Genomic DNA, 16,070 nt, shown 5'->3' with positions numbered 1-16,070 from the left:
ATATATCTTGGTCTACGAGAATTTGGGCGTCGTCTACCCCGTTTTCCCCACTTTAGAACCACTACCTCTTTTTCTCTTATTTTTTTTATGCTTGTTCTGCCTATTAGGCATTCATCATCTTCTTCTACCTCTTCTTCTTCCGCAACCATTTCATAGCTATGTTGCTGTTATAGCGCATACTGTTATTATATTTTTAAACATTCAAGTCACTTTCTGAGTCGCTTGTTTCTGCATAGCATACAATTTGATTGCAAGATCACATACAATTTTAGAAATCGCAGTCGAAGTATAAACTACGTAGAAACAAGTGATCCAGAATGTGACTCAAATGCTAAAAATAGAATAATGGTATGTGCTCTTCCAGTAATTTAGCTAGAAAATGGTTGTGGAAGAGGATGAGGTAGAGGAAGATGAAGAAGGCCTAATAGGCTGAATGAGCATCCAGAAATAAGAGAAAAAAAGGTCGTGCCTCTAAATGGGGAAATCGGGGTTGACAACGCCCAAATTCTCGTAGACCAAAATATATACCAAACACGCGAATCAAACAAGGTTGAGTTTGGCAATGGAAACAAGTCCATTGCGAATTGTCAAACCAGTGCAAAATACAGTTGCATCAGAAACATCATCAATCGCGAAGAGCCCTATGATCACACTATCGTGCCTAAGAGTTCCACATCCATATCCCTCATAAACTGCATGATGCTCGCATAGGATAATCCCGAGGAACAAAAATACCATACCACATTCACATATATGTTCCCAAACATGACACTTGCATAAAGCTTGTTTAAAATTGTATAATCAGAATTTTTAAAATTGTAATTTTAATATTCTACTTCCCTATTGTAGATTTTTTATAATTATCATATTCTACTTCCCATTAGGGCTGAAAATGAGTCGAGTCGAACCTGTCTGAGCTCGATTCGACAACAAGAATTGGTTCAGCTCGAAACTCGACTCGAGTTCGAAACGAACCTTTTTTTTAGGTCGAGTTCGGCTCGTTTAAAGTTCACGAACAGTTCGGCTCGGCTCGTTAAGTTCAATTCGTTTGCTCGAATTGCATATTTCACAAGCTTTTTTTTTTTTTTTTTCAAAAACTTATGTCTTTGACATATTTGAAAAAAAAAACAAAAAACAAAGTAACTTTAATAAAACTATGAAGCATTTACAACTGTAGCACTATCCACCTGCATAGATTTTATTTTACATTGCAATTGTGATGCACTTCTCTTGTGTGTGTGTATATATACTCCTCTCTGATATTTTGAAAACTCCCCGATGTGGGACTCTTTTTGTGTATATTTTTTTTTTGGGTTACGGTGCATAAGCTATTAGCTTATTTTTTTCCTCTCTCAATTATTATAATTTTTTTTGACAAGACAAGAATTATAATGTTCGTTAATTTTTAATCAAATTTGTAATAATTCTTATGAAAAGTACATAATTATTAGAATAAGCTTTTAATAAATTACATATTATATAAACACACATACATATACATATATATTTTCGTGAGAACACATATATATCGGGCTGGTTCATGAACCAAACGGTCGAACCATACTTAGCTTAAGTTCAACTCATTTATTTAACGAGCTTAATTTTAAACTCAAGTTCGACTCATTAGGTTCATGAACAAAGTTCAACGAATCAATTATCGAATTGAACACTTCATTTATTTATTTTCAATACTTTTTTATTTATCTATTTGTCATTTGATTCAACCATGGTTAAACCATTGAACCAAGTGAACCAATGACCTGAAGGTCTTGCCGGTTCAACATCCACTATGGTTTATAAAACATCAGAATAGATATGACTAGAGGTAACCCCCTGATATTTAAGCAGAGACAATTTCCCATGATTCTAGAGATCTTATTGTCTCTTGAAAGTTTATTTTTTTAATAACTAAAGGCGAGCTTGACGAGATCATGGCTAAGCTTGAAGAGAGCATGAGAAAACTAGTCAGTTTGAAAATGCAAAAGGATAGTGAATGTTGGTCGTCTTTCTAAGGGTGCGTTTGTTTCAGCTTTAAAAAAAATAGATTTTGTGTCAAAAGAATCTAGAGATTTTTTTTTAGAGATTTTAGAAAAAATCTGAAGTTATTTGTGTTTGCCTACTATCCATAAAAATCCATTTTTTTTAAAAAAAATGAGTTTTAACATGCACATGTGTTATCTCCTTGTTGTTGAAAAAAATAGATTTTGAGAAAAGCTAATCCTAATAGCTTTTCATTTTAGGGTCAAAATAGATTTTTTTGATAAAATGATTTTTCTAAAAATCCGAAACAAACACTTAAAAATGAAAAAAGTGATTTTTTTAAGGGAAAAAATAGATTTTTTTTAGAAAAAATCTGAAACAAACGGGCCCTAAGCTTCAAGATGTACGGGAAGGAAATCAAATATTGACAACTCAATTCGAAGAACTTCATGTTGGTAAATATTGACAACGCATTTCCAAGACCTTCAGGTTTGTAAATTTGAGCTATCTACTATGGTTTTGTCATTATTTCTTGAGTAACTGAGATGCATATACTCTAGGGTTTCATGTAAAAGTATCTTTTCATGTATGTTTGTTTCCATAATGAACTAAACGATGATAAGTATGTACGCGCTTCCGAAGTATACTCTTTGGAAAATGATCAACTTCAACATTGGATCGCCGAATTAGATAGATATAAATCATTGACAGAGTCTTTGCAGGTTAACAGTGATTTCTTCTTTCTTCTTTGATAATTGAAACACTGTTGAAGAAATGGGGATGATGGAAACACAGTTGAAGCGCTAGAAAGACGAAGCTCTTGAAGTTGTATCATTGCGTGAGAAAGTACATTTGCTATAAGAGCAAAATTGAGTGGGAAGGTTATTCACACAAACTTCCCTTTTATTTTCTTTCTCACCTTCTTTGTGATAGGTCTTTTACAGAAATTTATCTAGATAATTTGAGTGTTTGATGACCTTGTATAGCTACTTTTACATAATATAGAGGTTGGAAGCACAAGTCTTATAAGCTGTCTTAATTTTTAAGAAATGATTCACTCAAATGTTAGTGGTTTGGAAAAAGGAAGAATAAATGTTAGTAGTATCAAAGCCTATCTAAGGTTTGTTCCCCTTCCCCATCCACAATGGGGTCAGTCCAGTCGAATTCTAGATGTCCAGTCCTGGGTGTGTTTGAGCGTCTAACGTTGGATGAGATATGGTTTGAAAACATATTTATAGTTGGTGGGAAGTCATCACTCATCACCTTACAAGCCGGTTTTGTAAGGATTGAGTTAATTGGAATACATTTTGTTGATCTACACCTCTTTTAATTTAATGACTGCACAAATCATGTTGGCTGGATTATACTGCAAGAGGTTATAGGCATGTTATTGTCCTTGAATTAATAGCATTTAAGCATTAAGGTTTATCGATTCCTTTGTTTTGAAGTAGACAAACGAACTCAACAAATAATAATAAGTTCCACTTTCCTCTTTGAGATTGAATCTTAGAGCATGTCTCTGACTGAACCAGGGGAGCCCTTACTAAAATAAATTTGGTATTTTCAATTTGTAGTCTGAAACAAACTGAGAATCTAAGAGTTTGGAACTCCCATGACATTTGTAAGATGGAATAACCAAAGCACAATTAGAGGATTGTCCATACTCTCGAGCTTCTAGTGACATGGTGATTGTCAATAATTCTCCCATGACATCACTAGAAGATCGCAAGTATGGAGCTTCCATGAGATCTTCAAGATGGAATAATTGAAGCTCAATCGAAGGATTCTTGAGAATCACCACGTCACTAGAAGTTCTAGTACCAAGTTTAGCAAGAACGTCTACACTTATATTACCTTCTCGGAAAGTATGGTAATGTTGCATGATTCAATCCTTGACCAAGAATTGACAATTTATGTCAATCTCATTCTCGTAATGGCGATATTCAACATCGATCATTTGGACCAACCAAATGTTTTGAAGAGAATCAGAATAGCAAATAATGTCTCTGAACCCTGCTTTCCAACAAAGACGAATGCCCGGTAACAAAGCCAACGTGAAGAATGTTAGAGTAATCAATGCTATAAAGACGAGTTTATTGTTTTTTTTAAACTTATTTATCAATTTAGAAATACTCTTAAGCTCGCATTTTTATTTTATTTTATTACTTTATAAAAAATTGAGTTTTATTTAAATTCTTATTTCGTAGTTTATTTATTTTATTTTATCTGCCATTTAAAAAAAAAAAAACAATTTTGCTTGTTTCCAAAGACTTCTTCTCGTTTCAATTTCTCATCCCCACTTCCTCCATTATCCTTTCACCCTCATACTTCATGTGAGCTTAGATGTGAATTATCAGAGTTAGATCTCAATGTGAGGGTGTCCTCTTGTGCATATGCCATGTGAGAATGAGCTCCCTCTCTTCAGCCCATCTTTCTTCTCCTCTAATTATCTTTTTTTCCTTACAAAAATTTATGTAATTTACATCCAGATCTGTACTGTACTAAAGAGGTGGATTTTATCCATCTCAGTCAATAAAATGGGATTCACACTCGCAAATGCGTTTCATTGCGGCCATAACTGTGTTTCGTCACATACGATTTTGTATATTTTTTTTACTCTGTTGTTAAAACAAGAAAAAACAGTAACACACATTGTCAAAACCGTTTTATCGCGGGCGATCTCATGGTACTAGACCGTTCTTTGAAACCTTGGTAAAGATTACCAACCACTTATATTTGACAAACCATATTTCATTCATTTTGAGACTCTTAATACACCAGCACTTTTGATATGGATTATGGAGTGTAACTTGCGTGGTTAGATTGCGATAACCTAATAACATGGAACCCAAATAGATCATGGATTTGCTATGATATCATCTTATTGTTATCTGATGCTTACAAAGGTGAGGAATGCTCCAATTACAAAGGCAAGTACTTTTTTTTTTTAACAAGGTAAAGCCAAATCTATTAGAGTACAAAAGTTGAGTGTTGCACCCATAATACATTACATAGTCCATTTAATACTTTATTATTGTTACATATTATTTCTTTTTACATAAAATATGTTATTAATTTATTTATTCAAATTGATAGATTACATTGAAAACCATAAAATTTTGATGTCGCTAAAATTAAAAGGGATGAATTTGTAAACAAATCCACAACATTCAAATTACTAGTATAAAACAAAAAATATTCTACAAAAGTAACAAAATTTAAGTGACCACAACACCTATGACTCAGGATCTATAACATTGATGCTCAAGTAATTATTGCATGAATCAATAATGAGCTGAAGTTGATCCATGAATGTGAACGGAACAAACGACACACCAAGAAGGTAAAATCAAACTACGCAACACCAAGACAGAAAAATCAAACAACGCTGGACTCGCATAACAAAATATAAAAAATGACTCAAACAACTCTCATCATCATGGTAAGCTAAAAATGACTTAAACTACGAATGTGAGCTGAAGTAGATGAAAAAGAAGATAGGTTAAAGAGAAGATGAAGCTTCTCTCACTAAAAAGTCTAGTTTTTACATCATTCATGACACTTGTACCGATGATAATGACAAATAACTAGATTTGATATATTATGGATATATCTCAATTAGAGACCTTAAGCCTAAAATTGGAGTAATCTTATAGTCACTAAAACCAGCCGAAGAAATCAACTTAATCCATTCTTTCTCGTTTCTCTCTTTTCCTGTGAGTACTACCATCATCAACATATCAAAGAAGAGTTGTGTTTCAACTGATTCTTTAATGTTTCCCTTCTCCCTTTCCAACACCATGTCTATCACAATCACCTTCCCTTCTTTACCTTTCTTTGCTATTGCATCCTTACAATTCCTTAATATTTTTACACATTCATCGTCATTCCAATCATGCAATATCCACTGCAATTTTATTCAGACTTTGATTGATTACTAAAGAACATAGATAAAAGAAAATACGTAACGTGAAATATTCACATATATTTAAATGAATGTTGTAACATTTTACCTTCAACAAGATGGCGTCTGTTGGAGGAATTTCTTTAAACATGTCTCCACCAACATAGTTTAGATTCTCACTACCTTGCAAGCCATCAACAACATGTGGTAGATCAAATACACTAAACTCCATTTGTGGGAATGATTTAGCAAGGGCCTTTGCCATGGTCCCTGTGCCTCCTCCAACATCAACCAATGACTCCAATCCATTGAATACTCCCCTGCCATTTTCAATCAACAAATTGGTCACTAATCGAGTATCACTTGCCATGGACTCATTGAATAAGTTGCTAAATTTGGAGTCACACGCAGCATATTCCCATAACAACATCCCGTGTGTCGTTTCAAATGTGGTATGATCGTCATTTTTTAACCAAGTAGAGAATTTATGCCACGGATTTGTCAAAACTGGATCGAGCATCGCGTGCACGAAAGGTGTCACGCTCATTGGATTGTCCTTAAGTAGTAATATGGATGCATCAGTTAAAATATACTCAATTTCTAGCTCATTCTCTGTGACATTATGTTGAGAGAAGAAACCAGAATGAGTCATTATTCGCATTAAGCGATGGATGAAGCATGTTTTTGAAGGGTGAATTGGTAGCAAAGAAATAAGTTTTGAGAGTGGTATGGGTTTACCATAATTGTGTATAATATCAGGTATGCCTAAATCAACCACACATTTAAGTGACATGGAATTTATGAAGTTGAAAATGTGATTCCATATGTGGCTTTGAGCTTTGAGTAAATTGGAAGCAACATTCTCTTCATTATTTTGGGATTCCATACTTACCAACTAAATTCTATATAGAAAGATTTGAAGTATATAGATTGGGTTGCAACCTTACATTATTTGGGTCTATATATATGGGTAGCCGGTATGGAATGTCCCATGATCATAATTATTATTGAATTGGATTACAGATAAGCAGTGACTGTAGACTTTGTATTTTGTGCCAAAATTATTAATCATATCATTATTGGATTATGCATGATCGAAAATCAGTGGGATTTCAAATTGTGGACTCCATCACCATGATGTGGCTGTAATATTGTAAATCATATAGTAAAAATCACATTACTACGCTGTAACGTAGTCGGTGCAACGAGCATATGAGTGATCACACAAATCATTTTTATGTCTGTACTTTGTATTTGTATCATAAAATTATATAGTATTTTAAGGAATTAGAGATGGTGATGGGGATTTGATAATGAGATAAATATGAGATTTTAGAGAGATAAATGAAGATATCTAAGTTATAAAATAAGTTAAAGTTTAAATGTGCAAATGATTACTGAAAATATCAAAGTTTTGGCCTTAATTCATGTAAATGTATTCTGTCAAAAAATATAATTTTGTTCTTAGTCTTAATAAATATACTGCTTTTTACTTTTGGTCCTTAATGTTTTGTTTTAGTCTTTGCAAAATTTATTCGTACAAATATTGGTACCGGTAATATGTAGAATATTTTATTTTAGACTCTGGAAATAAGAACTAAAATAAATATTATAAGGATGAATTATAATATGAACATATTTTGCTAAGAGCAGTGGAGGATCTTGCCCAAAATATTGGAGGGCGCGACAAATATTAACTAAAATATTATAATTGAAATATCACTGCAACAACTCCAACACAAAATTAAAGCTTCAAATATACTATCTACCAATTAGATAGTCTATCCTAACCTTAGAAAATAAAAACCAACCTACCTAAATTCTTGCATGTGTGAATGGAGGAGATACAAGATAGAATATGTGTGTAAAATAAAATTGTATCAAAAATTTGGGAATGTCGTGGCAACTGAGGCTTTGTCTGCGAGTTTGGAGGGGAGGGAAGGGAAGACTTTGAGATGTGGAAAATATGAGGGAAAATGGAGAAATCTTACAAATTTTTTAAAAGAGTGGTTTTTTAGACAATGATAAATTAATGCATATGATTACTATATTTTTAATTTTAAAAATAATATAACAACATAGATTAAATTTGAAGAATTCATATAAACCCTCCAAACCCCCCCCCCCCCCCCCCCCCCCCCCAAAAAAAAAAAAAAAACCCTCTTCCAATACAATTTTTAAGTTCCCCCAAATGAGGAATGTTTAGTATCTTATTTATAAAAGGTCTTAAGTCTCTTAGACAACTTTTTGGAGCGAAAAATGTTGTTTCACTTTTCCTTCCTAATTTTTTGCTGTTTATTTATATTTTTAGAAAATGATCCTGTATCTTATTTATCTTATTTATAAAAGTTCTTAAGTCTCTTAGACAACTTTTTGGAGCCAAAAATGTTGTTGCACTTTTCCTTCCTAATTTTTTGCTGTTTATTTATATTTTTAGAAAATGATCGTGTATCTTATCTTATTTATAAAAGGTCTTAAGTCTCTTAGACAACTTTTTGGAGCCAAAAATGTTGTTTCACTTTTCCATCCTAATTTTTTGCTGTTTATTTATATTTTTAGAAAATGATCATGTATCTTATTTATCTTATTGATAAAAGTTCTTAAGTCTCCTAGACAACTTTTTGGAACCAAAAAAGTTGTTCCACATTTCCTTCCTAATTATTTTTTGCTGTTTTTCTATTTTTTTAGGAAATGATCGTGTGTCATATCGATAAAAGTTCTTAAGTCTGTTAGACAACTTTTTGGAGTCAAAAAAGTTGTTCCATATTTACTTCATAATTTTTTTTATGTTTTTCTATTTTTTTAGAAAATGATCGCGTATCTTATCTTATTTATAAAAGGTCTTAAGTCTCTTAGACAACTTTTTGGAGCCAAAAATGTTGTTTCACTTTTCCATCCTAATTTTTTGCTGTTTATTTATATTTTTAGAAAATGATCCTGTATCTTATTTATCTTATTGATAAAAGTTCTTAAGTCCTTAGACAACTTTTTGGAACCAAAAAAGTTGTTCCACATTTCCTTCCTAATTATTTTTTGCTGTTTTTCTATTTTTTTACGAAATGATCGTGTGTCATATTGATAAAAGTTCTTATGTCTCTTAGACAATTTTTTAGAGTCAAAAAAGTTGTTCCATATTTACTTCATAATTTTTTATGTTTTTCTATTTTTTTAGAAAATGATCACGTATCTTATCTTATTTATAAAAGGTCTTAAGTCTCTTAGACAGCTTTTTGGAGCCAAAAATGTTGTTTCACTTTTCCTTCCTAATTTTTTGCTGTTTATTTATATTTTTAGAAAATGATCATGTATCTTATTTATCTTATTGATAAAAGTTCTTAAGTCTCTTAGATAACTTTTTGGAACCAAAAAAGTTGTTCCACATTTCCTTCCTAATTATTTTTTGCTGTTTTTCTATTTTTTTAGGAAATGATCGTGTATCATATTGATAAAAGTTCTTAAGTCTCTTAGACAACTTTTTGGAGTCAAAAAAGTTGTTCCATATGTACTTCATAATTTTTTGATGTTTTTCTATTTTTTTAGAAAATGATCGCGTATCTTATTTATAAAAGTTCTTAAGTCTCTTAGACATGTTTTTGGAGTCGAAAATGTTGTTGAAGTCTAATGAACTTCAGGAATTTTATTATTTGTCTTTTGGAAGCATCATCAATGATTTTTTCATAACAAGGGTTGGACCAAGGGTTAACCCTAATCCCTATCAATGATTTTTCATAACAAGAATATGACCATGAGTCAACCCTAATCCCTTATCTATTTACATTGGTTTTGGATGTATTTACGAAACACATCCAATAGCTAGCACCAAGTTGTATGATTTTTGTTGATGATGTAGTCTTAATTGGAGAGTCGAGGGATGAATAGAATGAGATGTTGAAGACTTGAAGACAAATCTTAGAAGCGTAAGACTTTCGTTTGAGTAGAAGTAAGACATAGTATATGTAATGTAAATTTAGGAAAAGACGAAGTAGTTCGACATTAGAGATGAAAGTTGGAGATCATATCATACAAGTTACACAGTTTAAATATTCTGGGGTTCATTCTTTCAACAAAAAATATTGGGTTCATAGGACAAAAGGACGGAGAAATAAAAACATACGGAAATCATTGTATTCAAGTTGGATGATTGAAATGGAGAAGAGTCTCAGATGTTTTTTGTGATACAAACGTGTCGTTTAAGTTGAAGTGAAAAAAATACCTGACAGTTGTCAGAAAAACGATGTTTTATGAAGCAGAGTATTGACAGTTAAGAACCAACATGAGAATAAAGTAAGTGTGCGGAGATGGGAATGTTGTGTTGGATGTGTGGAAAAACTAGATGGGATAAGATTAGAAATTACAACATTATAGGATAATTGGGGTAGCACCTATAATATAAATATTGTGTTGCTCAAAAAAAAAATACTGTGGAAAATAGGTTTAAGTGGTTTCGACATGTAGAGTGAAAACCTGTAGAATATGTAGTAAGAAGAGTAAATCAAATAGAGAATAGTCATATTACAAGAGGTATACGAAGACCTCGAAGAACTATAAGAGAAACTATGAGGAAAGATTTATAGATTAATAAGTTGAATCTAAATATGGTTTGTGATAGAACAATATGACATATTTCAATCCATGTAGTCAACCCCACATAGTGGGATAATGTTTGGTTGTTGTCGTCGTCGTCTTTTGGAAGTATCAATTCATGCTTAACAATAACTATTATTTTTTGTACAATAACTATTATTTCATTTCATTGTAAACTACCACATTAATTAGTTAATGACATAATCAACTTCCCGTGCATCGCACGGGTCCAAATACTAGTTATGAATAAAAGTTAACCCCCCAAAATCCCCCCCTCCCATTTTCCTCTATTTCTTCCACTTGCTCATTCTTTTTTTCCCAAGTCTTTCCCTCCATCTTCCCCTCCAAACTTGTAAACAAAGCCTAAGGGTCTTTTAAAAGAGGTTTTTTCTAGATTACCTCTGAAGAATGGTTGGTAATTTACCCACCAACCAATGAAAATGAGCAATTTATTGGTGACAAAAATTAAAAAGAAATGATATATTTGCAGAAGCTAAAATTATATTATAACTTTTATTGCGGGTATAAATTATGATATTCTTTTTAGATGATCTAAGAACATGTTGAAGCGATGTTACTCTATTTGAAGCCCCCTGACAAATATCACTAGCAGCACACATACCCGTATATATTAACATTAAAAAGATCAGGGATAAAAAAGAAAAATCCGATGAAACAAATATGAAAGCTTTCAAAGAGAAGGATATTTTGAAACACCCTTAGAACGGGTGTTGTGACCAATATTAGTTCTAAAAAAAATAATTTGAGTCTTGGATAAATATTTAGTATAGTATAGTTAACCTCTTTGTCTTTAGTAGGTGGGAGAATAATCTCATTTGCATATCTCCCATGGTTTTTGAAGTAGACAAATGTCTTTCTGAACAATAGGTAAGAACTTGTGAAAATCATTTACATCCTGTGTAGCATGGACCTTAGTTTTTCGTAATGTGTCAAGAATGATTTCGTATTCACCAAATTCTTGATCTTTTGCCTCAAGAAATTCTGTTTCATGATCATTTTTATCAACTTCTTGGCGTAAATTCTGTAGTTGGCTCAACTGCACTTGTGCAGTTCCTTACAGTGCAGCTCCTTACAGAGCATCCATGATTGTTACACTCAGATTACGTTTAAAATTTGTATGTGTATCATTTACTTTTTTAATTAATTCTCAAGATCTCAGCACAAGTGGTCCTGGTAATCTTAACTTTGATCAGAGAGGTAAGTAAAGTCTAACCAATAATTGTTACACTCAATCATCGAACTCAGATTGGATATAATTGGATATGATTTCTCCTTTAATTGGATATAATTTTTCCTTTTGGTGGAGCTCATTTACCCCTTAAATTCAATTAATTGGATATAATTTCTCCTTTAGGATAAAGTTAAGCAGATTTGATATTTTCACTTTGCGGTATGATTGTAAAATTAAAAAATATAAAAAAAGAGTATAGAATCGAAAGTTCTGTAATGATAAAATACAATAATATTTTTCTCAACTTTTGATGGGTGGAAGTGGAAGACATATTATAGTGATGGTGATCTAAGAGCAACAATAACAACAGTTCTTTCTAAAGTCCTTAGCTTTTAAGCAATTATTGTTATCAAACTTTAACCAATGTGTTGGTTGTAAGTAGTGCTAATACTTTCTAAAGGAGATATATATTTTTTTTAATATGGAAGAATTAAATATGAATCTTTTAAATTTTAAATGTTCAAGATAAAAATAGTGAAAATTTTGATCTATCTATCAAATTTTGAGTTCCGTTTTTTTAGAAAAACATTTACTATGTTCCAAACATGCCTGCAAAAAAAATCATTTAAAACTATTGACTTAACAGTAGAAAAACTTTGTATGGATGAAAAATTGCCACATTGTTTTATGGGGATGTTCGTATGGAAATCCTTCCTTCTAACAAATGAATTCGAATAATCGTTCTAAAACTCAAGATAGATCCTTAAGGGGTTCTTAGTTGATAGGTTTACTGCCACATGCCTTAACTTGTTAAGCAAGAAATAAAGATAAAGGCGAAACAAAATGATATTATTATAAATTTAGATGAGTTACATGAATCATTTGTTTAAAAGTAAGTAAGATGTGTTATCATGTGAATGTGGATGTCTTATCTAGTGGGCAAATTTTTAGAACGGAAATGAACTCCTTACTAAAAAGTTTGATTCTACTGTTTACAAAAGGGAAAATAAACAAATTTCTACAATGCATGAGTGTCATGTGCCTTCTATAACTTCTTTGGAGTCTTCTTCTACAAGTTTAATCTTATACTTAGAATTTTGAATGATGAAGAACAATAGACCGTTGCTTGAAAATACTCCTTTAATACACTTGATATGGCAGTTTTGAGAAGTTATGAAAATTTCTATATCTTGAATGACCTTGGATGTTGTATCTCATAATCTCTTCACATTGGTCTTCAAAAGAATAACATCCGAGTTCTCATATTTGAAGCAGAGAACTATTTCTTTAACGTTGGTCTCCATGGAAATAGAGCTTAACTCGCTCAAAAATAATCATTAGTCGTATAATTTGCATAAATTTAGTACTTCAATTTGCGATATGATTATAAAGTTAAAAATATGCAAAAGATGACATAATAGAAAGTTCTCTAGAGATAAAATACAATAATGTTTTTCTCAGCTTTTGATGGGGGAGTGGAAGACATATGATAAGTGTTGCCCTTACTCTTTGAGCAAATATTGTTATGAAACTTTAACCGGGTTGGTTTGTAATGCAATCAATACTCTTACAAAATAGTTGGGCAGAATGAGATATATTTTCATATACATTTATATTTTGTTTTCTAAAATAACGGTAGAAGTCTACCTGTCTACCACACATTTGTTAACATAATTTTTTATTGGTTAATATTTATACGGGTTCTGTCAAACTTTTATGAGACCCACGTAATCTGGCGTAGCTCATATAAATTTTTTAAATAAATAAAAAATCGTAAATTGAAAAATATGTGTTAGTTAGTGTGTTGATTTTAGATGGACTTCTTTTTTTATTTATTTAAAATTGTGTTAGGCAAGGTTAAACTTATAGGTTATAAAAGGATTAACGTTGATTTTTGGTTTTGATAGAAATTTATTAGAAACATAAACAAATGGATGTTTATTGGGGATCTTGACATGTTCAAAAATATGGTTAAATAAGTTTTTCGTCCTTAAAATATTATTAAATTTTGTTTTTCATCTCCATGATTCATGTTTCCGTGAAGAAAAAAAAAGTTTCATGTTTACGTTACTATAAATTTCTCATGTACACTACTTTAGTCTTTGCTGTTTTTCAAAATTTTCAAAATTATTTAATTAACTTTAAAGTTTTCGATTTTTGAATAATTTTTTTTCACGCATGTTTTGAATATTATAAAAAGTTAATTTACAAATTTTTGTATTTTTTTAACAAGGAATGGATTACATATGAATCTTTTAAATTTCAAATGTTCAAGATAAAATTAGCAAAAATCTTGATATAAATATATCAAATTTTATGCCCTTGTTTTTTCAGACAAACTTTTTACATGTGTTGGGCGAGTTTTTAGAACATAATAAACTCCTTTCTATGAAGTTTGATTCTACTATTTACTAAAGAGAAAATAAACTAACACATGCAATGCATGAGTGTCATGTGTCTTTTAACTTCGTTATAGAATGTTTGCCGTCACTTTTTTGTATTTTGTTGCTCATGTCGGACTCGCACATACTGGTAGAGTTTGGACTCCTTCTTTAGAACCTAAAACTGATTTAAAACCAAATATGAGTTTTATGAATTATAATCAATTTATTCGGAACAATCATTCGTTGTCAGAAATAGTCTCAGATGAGGAGCATGTAGCCTTTCTTATGTTTTTGCTTCAACATTCTATTTTTTGTTCTAAATCTGTCACTATTGAAAAGGCTTTGCTGCTATCTATGAGCCAGGGTTTTCATTTTCAACAAGTCATTATTGTTTCTGAAAATCCTTATAGCAGCAATCTGGTACCAGCTACTGAATGGTTTTATCCTCACAAATGGGAATGTTTTGTTAACAAACCTAAACAGGAACAAGTCACTCCGACCAACCTTTATCTTTGGAACTTAATTCCATATTTAGGTTTAGAAATGGATTCGACTATCTTGAATTTTGAGGAAAAAGGTGTTTTATATATCTCTCAAAGTGTTTTTTTGGATTTGATCATTGTTGTATCGAATTATTTTTTTACAATTATGATTCTTCTCGAATCTTCAAAGAAATACAAAAATGAAAAGTCCGCCGAGACACTTAGAAACCTTTACTTCGTCGGACGAAGAAAGATCAAAATAAAAGTATTCGATGTAAAGTCGTCCAATGATCTAAGAAGTTTTCAGCTTCGGAGGTAATCTTTTCTTTTGTATTTTCCAAATTTATTTTAGATAATCTGATCTAAGTGCCTTAATCTCATAGGTTCCTTTGAAGCAAACTTCAAAGAAGGATAAGAAGAAAGAAAAATCTGTCATTAAGGAAATCAACTCAAATGCTATGAATGCCTCTGCCTTTAAGAGTGCACAAATGCTTGAAGATGATAAAGGAAGATAAGAAATCAACATAGAAGCCACTCATGTTAACAAAGGGATTTTAAAAGAGAATGAAGATGATAAAGAAATTTCGAGCAAAAGTTAGGGAAAAAATGATGAAAGTTATTATGACGTTATATCTCCTTCGAAGAAAGAATAAGGAGATAACGATGAAAATCATGAGATTTCGTCTAAATTATATCCAGAACCATCCAAATTTAACTCGAATATGCTTGATGGCATAACAATTCTTTTGAAAACTGGTTCGAACTCCACCCTTCTTTGTTTCCTCCTTGGCTATCTGCTTCTTGAATTCGATCGTCATTTCTAATCTTGTCGAAAATAGAACTGCATTTAGGGCAAAGCATCGTCTTTTGATTAAAACTATATTTCATCTGCAAAAATTCCATCAAAGTATTCCCATCCTTAGGATATATTTTGCTCGAAGTTTCTTCTTTAAACTTCTTAGTTGGTGCATCAATATCTTCATCTTTCATGAAAATAGCTTTAAGCATACAAAGGTTCAAATCAGACTCTACAAACCTTTGTCTTCTTCACGCATAAGCTCCACCAAGTCCAAACAAATATCAAGCTTGCATAATTAGCTAATACTTGGAATGGATCGTCATCTATTTTCATAGTTGGTTTAGGTTTGTCCTAAAAAATCAGATGTCCTTTTTCTACTGCGTCTCAAATTGAATCCCTGAAACTAACACAAGCATTAGTGTGATGGCGAGAAGTATTATGAACTTTGAAATATTTTCTTCCACAAATTTGTTCAGGAGGAAAAATGTTATGACCTTCACTTAATAAGATTTGCTGATCTTTTAAAATAATATCAAATGCATATTTTTTATGTGGTCATTTGAAACATTTTAATTCCGTGTGGCATAACCAATCCCATCCAATCCATTAAGATCGAACGGCTAAAAAAATTAACTATTCTCATTTTTATATTACACAAATAAAAAATTAAGATCGAACGATTCTCATTTTTACAAACGATCTCAACTCACTTGGTTGGCCCGGTGATATTGACTTAGATTGGGAT

At 31.6% G+C, this 16,070-nt stretch overlaps 1 protein-coding gene across 1 annotated transcript; it reads right to left on the bottom strand.

Annotated features, from left to right (window-relative positions):
• Nucleotides 1-5,358: 5,358 nt before the first annotated feature.
• Nucleotides 5,359-8,001, bottom strand: LOC146923451 (putative O-methyltransferase 3). The gene is made up of 2 exons (XM_085708600.1): nt 5,994-8,001; nt 5,359-5,887 (listed from the first exon to the last, which is right to left on the bottom strand). Exons 1-2 carry the CDS (start codon nt 6,768-6,770, stop codon nt 5,582-5,584), a joined length of 1,083 nt encoding a protein of 360 aa, XP_085564726.1. The 5' UTR covers nt 6,771-8,001; the 3' UTR covers nt 5,359-5,581.
• Nucleotides 8,002-16,070: the final 8,069 nt, after the last annotated feature.

Source organism: Medicago sativa, chromosome 5 (genome assembly GCF_051527215.1).
Source record: "Medicago sativa cultivar Bolivia chromosome 5, Bolivia_mono, whole genome shotgun sequence".
Classification (NCBI taxonomy): Eukaryota; Viridiplantae; Streptophyta; class Magnoliopsida; order Fabales; family Fabaceae; genus Medicago; species Medicago sativa.
Note: the sequence above shows the minus strand (reverse complement) of the source record. Positions and strands in the feature narration are given on the sequence as shown.